The 12,498-nt window shown below is 40.7% G+C and overlaps 1 protein-coding gene across 1 annotated transcript in view; it reads right to left on the bottom strand.

Annotated features, from left to right (window-relative positions):
- Positions 1-12,498, bottom strand: part of LOC116976985 (MAP3K12 binding inhibitory protein 1) — a 27,898-nt gene extending 15,400 nt beyond the window's left edge. The window contains exons 1-6 of the mRNA XM_033027139.1: positions 12,359-12,498; positions 8,144-8,260; positions 3,918-4,172; positions 3,708-3,804; positions 3,359-3,424; positions 894-1,046 (exon numbers count right to left, since the gene is read on the bottom strand). Of these exons, the coding sequence (XP_032883030.1) occupies positions 894-1,046; positions 3,359-3,424; positions 3,708-3,804; positions 3,918-4,172; positions 8,144-8,260; positions 12,359-12,460 (790 nt within the window). The 5' untranslated portion in view covers positions 12,461-12,498. The remainder of the gene's footprint in view (positions 1-893; positions 1,047-3,358; positions 3,425-3,707; positions 3,805-3,917; positions 4,173-8,143; positions 8,261-12,358) is intronic.

The following is a 12,498-nucleotide window of genomic DNA, read 5'->3' as shown; positions in this document are numbered from 1 at the left end:
ATTTAGGATCAAATCTTGTGAACCTGATCACTGCCTGGACGGGAAAAATGTCAACCGGAATATGTAAAAATGTTATCGTTATCGCATAGTTCTTTTGCGAAGTTACAAAGATACCCACATATATACAGACACTTACAAGATCAGAGTTTTAATAAGTATATGATATGATGATACCCCGTGAAAGATTACAAAGTAAACTATGCACCTGCTAAAAGCTTCAAACGAGCTTCCATATTTTGAAGCCACTCTTCAATAGCTGGGTTACCGCAGCTGTGTGTCATAGTATTCGATTTTGGACCAAGCGCAGACCCGTTGGGTCTGCTCCCCCAACGCACCCGTTCCCTACCCGTAGCCCCCACGGGAGACTTGGTCCTCCAACTCAACCCGTTGCCGAACGTAAGATTCCAGCACTCCTCAGCCTCCCCCAGCACTGGTCACCCCCAATTGCACTTCCCCAATTGCAATACCAATTGACCCTCCACCTCCTGTCCTGCCAGGAGCTATGATGGCACCATTGTTGCAAATGTCGGGTGCACTTGCTGTGATATGCCATTGAGGTGAAAAGTTCAGTGTTCCTGACTTGCAACTTTGAATTGAAGTGTGTTGGAAGATGTGAGGAATGATTTTAACGACAAAAATAATTTAAAATTCAGTCTTTTGACATTTTTAAACATTAATCAGTAATGTCAATAAATAAAGCATGAAATGTTCACATAAGGTGATCCCGGCCTCGCCGGGAAAAATGGCAACCGGAATATGTAAAAATATTATCGTTACCACGTAGTATTTTCACGAAGATTTTCACAACCACATATACACAGACACGTACAAGATCAGAGCTTTAATAACTATATGATGATACCCCGTGAAAGATTACAAAGTATACTACGCACCTGCTGAAAGCTTCAAATGAGCTTCCATATTTTGAAGCCTCTCTTCAATAGCTGGGTTACCGCAGCTTTGTGTCATAGTATTCGGCTTTGGGGCAGATTCCCCATCACTTTCAGTTCGTGTTTGAGGCCCATATATATTCACAACTCTCGAGACTGCATTAAAAAAAATTTGAAAAATACAAAATATTTAGGTTTCGTTTTTGGTCTGTGAAAGGAATGAATTTCATATAGTACAACCAAATAACTAATCTGTGAAATGCATTTCAAAATCTATTTGAAATCATCCCTTGAAGACATAATTTTTCATGAACTCTTGTTCGTTTCCTTAATTGTCAAAAAAACATAGCCTTGGCTCAAGTTAAAGACCTGCAAGATACTTTTTAAAAATAATGCATTGTCTTTGCCCAATTGCCTCGCTGCAACATTTAGGATAATTTTAGTTTGAAGGCTGGAACGAAAGGAATATATATTTAAAAAAATTAAAAACACAAACCTTATTCTTAGTTTACAATAATTGTATAATCCTGAAATCCAATAAGCCTGGCAAGTCGAGAGCCAAAGCCAAAAAAGAAAAAGAAAACAGGAAAGTTGATAAATTGTTGTAAATACCCACCTTGTTCCGCAATAACATGCAGGGAAAGAAACCAACACTTCCATCAGACTGCTATTATAAATAACTCTAATAACACATTTAATTCAATATTCTCTTAAATGGCTGAACAAATGATTTATTTGAAAATAATGGTAATTGGCAAATTGGGGTAAATAATAACAAAATACCAGGAAAATACATATTTTGACAAATAATTAATTAAACAGTAGAATATACAGACCAATTGTGGCTGAGCAAGTTATTCTGAATCCATGCAAAGATTAAATATAAATTTTGGTGAAGATATCAAAATTAACGTCAATCTAATTAAATTAATGTAAATACTTAGGTGATCGGTGACCAGTAAGGAGCCTTAAACAACAAGGCAATTAAATGTTCTCTCTGTATACCTTGCAATATGCTTTATGGATTATTTTAAACATACTGGTATTAATAATATTCTTCAATATTGTAGTGAGTGACAACTGCAAGTGAGATTCTGTAACCAGCCCAATGTAAATGGATTTAAAGATGGAAGATTTACCATAATAAAGTAGAAAATATGCTTATAATGGGTTATAAATTGCACATTGCCATGAGAACTGTAGAAAACGATATAATTTGGGTACAAACCATTCCTTTATATATTCTGTTGACATTAGGGTATTACCTATTTGAGGAAAGGCTGCTGATGAACAGAATTATAGATGATTTAGTTTAGTTTTAGTTTGGAGATACAGTGTGGAAACAGGCCCTTCGGCCCGCCGATCCCTGCACATTAACACTATCCTGCACACACTAGGAACAATTTTTACATTTACCAAGCCAATTTACCTACATACCTGGGCGTCTTTGGAGTGTAGGAGGAAACCGAAGATCTCGGAGAAAACCCACGCAAGTCACGGGGAGAAAGTATAAACTCCGTAAAGGCAGCACCCGTAGACAGGATCAAACCCAGGTCTACGGCGCTGCAAGTGCTGTAAGGCAGCAACTATACCGCTGCACCACCGTGCTGCTATGATTTACATCATGGGTAGTTGGGTACTTTGTCTGCATCGGTCAAAGATAAGCTATGCACCTCCATCCTTACAGCACTTGATCTGCAAACATGTTGGGCAGATTTTTACAATAACCTGGCAATTTATTGAATCAAAAATGATGCGAAATTATTATTCTGAAATGTTAAAAACATCACCCTCTCCAGAGATGCTACCTGATGTGGTGAGCATTTAAGATTTTCCATTTTTAAACATGAACCTCAAAGTCTATTTTGCAGAGAGCTGATGTTAATATACTTGGAACAGTACAAGCATTTTAGAGCATCCTGTCTTTAGAAGAACAAAATCTTATTGGCGATGAAAGGAATAACTTTATTAGGTGTTATGTCCACATCTAGGCGCCATAAATTTACGGTCTTTAAAAATATTGAGAATCCAGGTGAAATTTATTTTCCTCGACTAACTAGCAGGAATAGTTGAACTGAATGACATATAAAACGGTGAAGCTAACTGGATTATGGTAAAATAGTTCATTGGAGAGGTTTGGAAAGAGTTGGGGCGTAAACACGGATATGGATCTATTATTTGGGAAAATAGACATCACATTCTAAGTAATTCTATGAAAATGAACTGAGAAGTATCGATTTCTTGTTTATTTTAGCCAAATACATACACGAAAAACTGGAACTTAAAATACTGTAATAATTTCAATTAAACACCCCGAGGAGTGAAATTTCAGTCATAGCTACATAGGTTTTCCACGTACCCAAGATCATTTAATATACAGTTATGTCATACAAATGTGTACTTAATTAATCTTCTGGATGAATTCTCAGTTTCAGAAGAATAGAAAAAAGGTACAGAGATAAACAAACCTTTTATATGACTTTTAAAACCCGGATGTGGTGTAAAAACGGCATCTGTTCTAGCACAGCTGTTTTCTAGTTTAGAATAAAATTATTAGACAAGTAAGGCTAATCAGAAAGTCAATATGATAAAAAAAATATTTACATTACTAATTATGAAATAGTTAAAGGTTGATGGAACAAAACCAATGCATTTTATTCCTAATCAGAAATGTTACCATGTGGAAATGCAAAATCAAATATGAAAATAGATTTATCCTCACATTTATAAAATAAATGAGCGCTCAATTTAAACTGTCATTTCTATTTTCAGTTCAAAAACAACACAGATATGGTTCATTATTAATTGAAAACTAACCTAGATTACAATTAATAACATTACAGAATTCACGGATATTATTTTCATTGATCTCTGCCTGTTTTCTCTCGATGAATGCCAAAATTCTTCTTTCAATCTGAATAACAAATAAGGTGACATTGGAGAAAGCTTAACATATTAAGGTTCGAATACAACAATTTCTACGTCATTTTATCACTGGAAAAGTGGAAATGTTAAATTAAATCTTACTTCATCTTTGCCTGCCTTGATCTGAACCAATTCTGTTCTTGTTTGTGTAATTGGTTCATCCTGTCCTTCAGACTTGCATTGAGCAATTTGGAACATTTTTGTTCTTGGATTACTTGATTCATTCAAAATGTGCTTATCGCCAGTTGCTGTTGAGTTCAAGTCATTATCAGGTTTTGTGGAGAGAAACTTTTCTCCTGAATTTCTTGTCCCAGATGTGTCATTTCTTACCAATAACTTCAGCTTATCTGAAACACACTATCAATAATATGTTCCTAAACAATTTGAAGAACAAATTGAGGATATGGCATGATTAATGTAAAGTAGTTACAACTTCAATATTCAGTTACCACTTCAGTATTTTTGCTCAGGTAAATGCCTCAACATGTGGAAATTCAATCACCATTTGTAAGTCTTGATACTAGGCTACTAAACAGAAATCAAGTTCCTCTGGCTCAATATAAATCATCCATTCTTAGCCTACATACCAATTTCTCAATTTTTGGGTTTATGCACAAATGGTTACAAATGCTCAAAAATCCTAGGGCACTCCGGTTTTAAAGTGACTTTTGAAACAAAAGATAGACACAAAAACCTGGAGTAACTCAGCAGGACAGGCAGCATCTCTGGAGAGAAGGAATGGGTAACGTTTCATGTCGGGACCCTTCTTCAGACTTGATACAAAAAGGGGAATTACAGATTCTTCCACAGGAGTGCCTCACGGGGTGGGCAGGTGGCTACGTTAACAAGTTGTGTGCTCTTTATTCTATTTACACAGGGCTTCTTAATTGAAAACATGCTTGAAATCTCTTCCCAATATGGAGCACAGAAAATAGTTTGTGTTTTGGGATTCTGTGTCTGGTATATCAACAATGTAGAAGCTGGCAAGTACGATTATGGCCTTATTGGTTGGGATGTTGGCCTGGAGAGTCACTGACTTTAGTTCACTTATGATTACAATTAATTTAGAAGATTTTATAGAGATAGAAATTGGTGCTATAGTCTGTGCTCCCACCAATAAGAAACTGGCTTGCAGGATTATGGGGAGTTTTCAAAATTCTTAACAAAGCAATCTTCTCTTCCAAACTCTATACATTAGCCAGAATCTGACAAGAAGTCCAGATACGACCTTGGTAAGGCCATCAAAAAGGCCAAAAGGGATTTTTGCTCCAAACTGGAGGATGAGACAGATGTTCAGCAGCTGTGGCAGGGCCTGAATGCAATCACCTACAAGGTGAAACCAGGAGGCAGCTGGAATGTCGGCGAAACATCACTCCCTGACGAGCTCAATGCTTTTTACGCATGCTTTGATAGGGAGAATACTGATGTGCCTTCCCGAGCCCCCATTCTCTGTGATGGTATTTAAGTCTCAGTCACAGAGGCCGAAGTCAGGAAATCCTTCAGAGGGGTGAACCCTCGAAAAGCACCTGGACCTGATGGTATACCCGGGCGTGTTCTAAAAACCTGTGCGGACCAACTGGCTGGAGTTTTTATGGACATTTTCAACCTCTCGCTTCTGAGGTCCCCATCGGCTTTAAAAGGGCATCAATTATGCCAGTGCCCAAGAAGAGTAAGGTGACGTGCCTCAATGACTATCGACCAATGGCACTAACGCCTGTGGTGATGAAGTGCTTTGAGAGGTTGATCATGGAGCAAATCAACTCCTAACTCGACAAAAACCTGGACCCACTGCAGTTCGCTTACCGCCACAACAGATCAACGGTGGATGCGATCTCGCTGGCCCTCCACTCCGCTCTGAACCACTTGGACAACAAAAACTCATATGTCAGGCTGTTATTCATTGATTACAGCTCGGCATTTAACACAATCATCCCCTACAAGCTGGTTACCAAACTCGCAGAACTGGGTCTCTGCATCCCTCTGCAATTGGATCCTCGACTTCCTCATTCACAGACCACAGTCTGTTCATATTGGTGGAAATGTGTCAGCCTTGAAACAATCAGCACGGGAACACCTCAAGGCTGCGTGCTCAGCCCCCTGCTGTACTCACTCTATACTCATGACTGCGTAGCCGGTCATAGTGCGAACTCCATCATCAAGATCGCTGACGACACCACTGTTGTGGGACGTATCACTGATGGGGATGAGTCAGAGTATGGAAGAAAGTTCGAGCGACTGTCCATATTATGCCAGCACAATAACCTGGCCCTCAACACCAGAAAAACCAAGGAACTGATTGTGGACTTTGGAAGGAGTAGGATGGGGACCCACAGTCCCGTTTATATCAACGGGTCGATGGTTGAAAGGGTCAAGAGCTTCAAATTCCTGGGCGTGCACAACTCTGAAGATCTTTCCTGGTCCGAGAAGACTGATGCTATTATTAAGAAAGCACATCAGCGCCTTTACTTCCTGAGAAGATTATGGAAAGTCGGATTCTCACGGAGGACTCTCTCAAACTTCTACAGGTACACAGTAGAGAGCATGCTGACCGGTTGCATCGTGGCTTGGTTCGGCAACTTGAGCACCCTGGAGAGGAAAAGACTACAAAAAGTAGTAAACACTGCCCAGTCCATCATCGGCTCTGACCTCCCATCCATCGAGGGAATCTACCACAGTCGCTGCCTCAAAAAGGCTGGCAGCATCATTAAGGACCCACTTCATCCTGGCCACACACTCATCACCCTGCTATCTTCATGTAGAACGTACAGGAGCCTGATGACTGCAACGACCAGGTTCAGGAATAGCTACTTCCCCACAGCCATCAGGTTATTAAACTTGGCTCAGACAAAACTCTGAACATTAATAACCAATTATCTGTTATTTGCACTTTATCAGTTTATTTATTCAATGGTATAATTGTATATTTATACAATGGTATATGGACACACTAATCTGTTCTGGTCATGCCTACTATGTTCTGTTGTGCTGAAGCAAAGCAAGAATTTTATTGTCCTATCAGGGACACATGACAAAAAAACTCTCTTGAATCTTGAATTGATACTGAACAACTAATTTTGTTCTGTACCCTTACAGAGCTATTTGGTTCCAGGATAGGCGAGGAAAAAAACTGCCAACAATAACATATGAGATTGAATTATTTTTATACTGTCAAGGGATTATGGTTATCAACATTTATTGCCAAAGAGCCTTTAGAACGTGGTGGCAATTAACCTCTTTGAATAAATGTAGTTCTTGTGGTGAAAGTACAGTGCAGTTGAAACATTGGTGGCCATTTCAGAGTGCATGCAACTACATATAGTCCATACCAGATAAGAGGGGTAGATTTATTTTCCTAGAGGTTCAAATGGATTTTCATGATCATCTTTACTGATACTACTTTTTTTTTAAATTGCAGGTTACTTTAACCCAAACAATCTGAATTTCAATACCCTAGCTGTCATGGCGAAATTTGAAATCAGGATCTTCATACTGCATCTCTGAACTGCTCATCCAATAACCATAATGATGACAGTTGAAAAGCGTTCATCAGGGACAGCTGCCAACCTGTGTAATTCAACATAAAATTGGAAACTGTCATCCTTCACTGTTATTCAGGAGTTTAGCTACATCCAAAGTCCATTTGTTACCGGAACTTATTCCAGGTCACTTCCTGGTCAGTTAAAAGATAGAATCCTCCAGAAGCTTTTGATCCAAATCTCTGTCTTTCAATGAATATCTTCCCTCAGCATGGTGAAAACACGATGCTAATCATTTAAGGGTGGCAAGGTGGTGCAGCGGTAGGGTTGCTGCCTTACAGCGGCAGTGGACCAGGGTTATATCCTGACTACGGGTGCTGTCTGTATGGATTTTCCCCGGTACGTTTTCCCCGTGACCGCGTGGGTTTTCTCCGAGATCTTCGTTTTTTTCCCGCATTCCAAAGACGCACAGATTTTTAGGCTAATTGGTTTGATACAAGTGTAAATTGTCCGTAGTGCGGGGATCGCTGGTTGGTGCGGACTCGTTGGGCCGAAGGGCCTGTTTCCGCACTGTATCTCTTAACTAAACAAAACATTCATATGGAGTTTCTGCTGTTGTCACAAGCCAGTTTCCAGCATCTAACAGGAAAGCTTCTGCATACATTAACGCTAGAATTTTGCTACTTCTCAAAGCTTAAATACACCACTCCACATTCACCAAGACCACATTCCACATACAAGACTATGGATGCAAACATTAATATTCAGGTTCATTTTAGTAATAAATTTCCTAAGCTTCATCACAACAGGGTTATCATGCAATTTCCTCAGTAGGTTCATAAAAAACCTCACCTGTAACTCAAGTATATGCTGTTGGAGCAAGTTGCTAAAATGGTCCAGGTCATATGGCAGACATTGAAGCTTGCATAAATCAACAGTAACGTTTAGAACATCATCTCCAACATTAAGCTTTAAAAGAAAAGATACAAGATATTACAACAAGCTTCATGATTTGGATTCGAATTCTGGATTACTCAAAATTGTGCAACTGACTTAATGTGATCCACAAATTAGGCTATCTCAAGAAAACAGGTAATTTTACAATAATTCTTACATTTGAAATCAGTCTATACTTCAAATTGCAAAATATCGCCATCTATGCTTATTTACCCTTACTACTACCCCACTCACGCACCATAACGAAATTGCTTTCAGAAATTTCCAAGTCATTTTCTTCACTGTTCTTGATGAAAAAAAAGTTAATTTTTTGGCAATGTGGCTAATTGTACAAATCATACTTTAATTACAAACACTTGCACGAAGTGATGCTCAAGGCAATAATGGAATACAATAAAAGTTTCATTAAATGGAGCACTTACAGCCACTGCATATCACAACCAGCAAACTACTGATTAACTTCTCTAGTGTTTTCTTGTAACCATCTCCCATCCACTACTTTCCATAGACACAAGCTCATTCTGATCTTTACTACTTGCACCCTAAATAGCACCAATTTCTGTTTAGTCACCACAGTGCTTGCTAACATACACTGGCTTCCAGTCTCAGCAGCCTCTTGAGAAAAAAAACATATCAATGTTCAAATCTCCAAATACCTCTGCCAATCAACTGGCTACAGACTCCACTGACTTCTTCAACCTCTCATTTCAGTAACACATTGTCCCAATCTGCTTCCAGGAAATCTCTCGTCCACAAGAAAAATAAAGTGAGTTGCCTCAATGACTATTGCACAGTAACATCATCATAGTAACATCAACCAAAATGAAACATTTCAAATATTGAAATGGCCCACATCTGCTCGAATCTTCTGGATGATCTAAACGGCTTGCAATTTGTGTGCAGGAAAAATTTAGCACTTGATACACACCAATGTCAGACTGTTATTCATTGACTACAACGCAGCCTTCTACAACATAATACCGAATAAGGTCATCCCTAAACCTCTGTACCTTGACCCTGGGCCTCCATCTGCAATTGGCTTCTGGACTTCCTGACTGGCAGATTTCATTCAGTTAGTTAGAATTGTTCCTCCACATTTCCTCCACTCTGACCCACAACACATATGGTGTTTACACCATGAGCTTCAGATGAACAAAGGACCTCATTGCACCCCAACATAAAAGACAATAAAGGGGCTGTCCCACTTGGGCGACCTAATTGGCGAGTTTAGAAGAGGTTAGGAGTGTGTGAAAAAATGTTGAAGACCTCCTTCGACTATGTAGAAGACCTCCTTCCACCTCCTTCGACTATGTTGAAGACGAGCTTCAACTAGCTACGACTAACTTCGGGAAAATTGGGCACCGAATAGTGGGGAGTGAAGACGACCTCCTTCGATCTCCTTCTACCTCACTTCGACTATGATGAAGACTTCTACGACTACCTTTGACTACACTCGATTACCTACGACTAACATGCTGACCTACTACGACTAAAGCTACGAGTAAAAAAAGTATCATTTTTTTCCATGGCGACCTTTTTTTACTCGCGGGCATTTTTCAACATGTTGAAAAATACGCCGCAACCTAGCTGAGGCCTCGAGTACACGGGGACTACTCTCGAGCATGAAGGAAAGTTACAAAGACCTCCTACGACCTTGTTTCGACCATGCTGCGAGTATGAGTCGAGGGCAAACTCGCCAGAACTCGTGGATTAGGTCGCCCAAGTGGGACACCCCCTTAAACAAATCTGAATCTACTTTCTGTAAACATCCCCAGTCCTACGATTCACCTGCTCCACACTTCCCTTGTCATGTTCATTCCCCACTAGTTTTTTGTAAATTCCAACCTGTAATTTCTTCACTTAAATGCTCTCTTCTCTGTAAAACCTGACATATTTTGTCATCCATTCACTCCTTTGATTCTGCCAAATTGTCTCTAATTACAATGGCCTGAAATACCTAGACACTTAGAGGCACTATACAAGTTAGTTTCAGGTACAGTGCCCTTCATTTTTTGATTATTTTTCTCTCGTTCTCAGTTTTGATGAAGGATCCTAGACCTGGAGTCTTAACTGTTTCTCTTTCCACAAATGACACTTAACCTGCTGAGTGGTTCCAGCATTTTCTGGTTTTAATTCAGATTGCCAGCAGGTACAGTTTCTTTGTCATCATTGTTACAAATGAAGCAATTGATTCATCTTTATACCTATAAAAGTCTCATCTTGTGTGCGTGTATGCGCGCGCGCGCGTATGTGTGTGTGTGTGTGTGTGTGTGTGTGTGTGTGTTTCGTATCTTCCTCCAAACGCTATGCGCTAGCGCTTAAATATTTACATATTCTAACACATTTTTCCTGTCCTCAGGTTCACTTAAGATTTCATCCTATATTTCACAAGTTATCGATGATTCAAGTTTTTAAAAAAGGAAAAAAACGGTTCTCACAAACAGCCACGGTGCCACAATGACATCACAATGTTGCGAACGGTAACCGCAGCTTCTCACATCCTTTTTACCCCAGGAGGTTCCACCGATGATGTCACAATGCAACTCACAGTGCACCAATCACAATGGGCTCTCAAGCTGCCGAGTACCACAATGACATCACAATGGGACGTAGCCAACGGTAGCCACAGCATGAGGTTGCTGACCCTGTACCAATATCTAAAGGGGCTGCTCCTCAAGTTCTGGTTGCATTCGCGGGTCCAGGCAGCGGGCGATCGATGGTCACACCAGTCGGCTGCCTGCCCCTTTTCCGGGCCTACGTCCGTGCTCACGTGTACCTGTAGAGGAAAGCGGGGTGTCCACGGGGACACTGGAGGCCTTCCATCAACGCTGGTCGCCGCGGGGGGAGGAGAATGCTGCATGCTGCCATCGAGGGAGAAAGGGAGAGGGAGAGGGGGATGGGGAGGGGGCGAGGCGGAGGCGGAAAGACGGGGACAGAGACAGAGAGAGTGCCCTCAACCCCCCCCCCCCCATTATATTTATTAGGACAATTTAAAACAAATTGTAAGTCACTTTTAAAAATGGATAACTTTGGATCACCAACTTGACGACAAGATTTTCTAAAAACAGTAGTGTTGCTGCCTTACAGCACCAGAGGCCCAGGTCCGATCCTGACTACGGGTGCTATCTGTACGGAGTTTTGTACGTTCTCCCTGTGGCTACTGTGGGTTTTTTCCGGGAGCTCCAGTTTCCTCCCACACTCCAAAGACGTACAGGTTTGTAGGCTAATTGGCTTCGTAAAATTGGAAATTGTTCCGAGTGTGTGTAGGATTGTGTTGGTATCAGTGAGCTGAAGGGCCTGTGTCCGTGCTGTATCTCTAAACTAAAGTGGTGCATGAAGATTTACTTAGCAAACAGTATTGATGTCGAAATGTCATGTTGTACACTTATTTTGGTGAAATGTACAGTGAAAGGTAACTCTTCTTTCTCTCTCTTGAGGTGCAACCAGTCCCAGAGTGCTTCAATACATAATCATACATTTTAATTAGAAACCATGCTTAATGGTTTAAATAAATTAAGAACATTTAAAAAATACATTAAAATGGGAGCATGGCTTCACAGATACTACCTGGCCAATTTATTTTAATCTTAAATTCCCACGTCTTATTGTTCATACTAATCCAGACAAATGCCCATCTTGGATAGCTTTCAGATCTTGAGTTGGGGACAAAAAAATCAACAAAACCTCTGGAGTAACTCAATAGATCAAGCAGCATCCGTACAGATAGAGTCAAGATACACCATCAGAGTCCTGATCCAGATTCTCAACCCAAAACGGTAACTATATCCTTGCCTTCACAGATACTGCTCACTGAGTTCCTCCAGCACTTTGTGTTTTGTTGATTTCTCTTAGTTGGCAGATTTATTTGCCATCCCCGGTGACTGTAAACATAAATCCTGGAAACCTCGCACCAGGCAGTGCACTCTCGGCTAATTAATTCAGAGAAACGTTTGTCTGGGACATTTTCAAACCGCGTTCACTTAACCCAATGTCTGGAGGAAGCTGCTACCTCAGCCCCAGGCTCCAGCCCTGGGCCCACATGACCGAAACTTCAGCTGTCTTTTCAAATCCGAGTCAGAGGGGGGAAAAAACAAGATGCAATCGACAGACCTGCTGATGGAATTGGCCGAGCGAACTAAGCACAGAGCGCACACTCTCGCCCACCGCCCCATCCAGCTGCAGAAGCGCGGCCTGCTCAGCCACGGTCGCCATGACACCGGGCGGGCTACCCCACAATGCCGCGCTGCCAC

Source organism: Amblyraja radiata, chromosome 9 (assembly GCF_010909765.2).
Source record: "Amblyraja radiata isolate CabotCenter1 chromosome 9, sAmbRad1.1.pri, whole genome shotgun sequence".
NCBI classification, from domain to species: Eukaryota; Metazoa; Chordata; class Chondrichthyes; order Rajiformes; family Rajidae; genus Amblyraja; species Amblyraja radiata.
The sequence above is the reverse complement of the archived record's forward strand: the minus strand, read 5'-3'. Positions and strand labels throughout refer to the sequence as shown.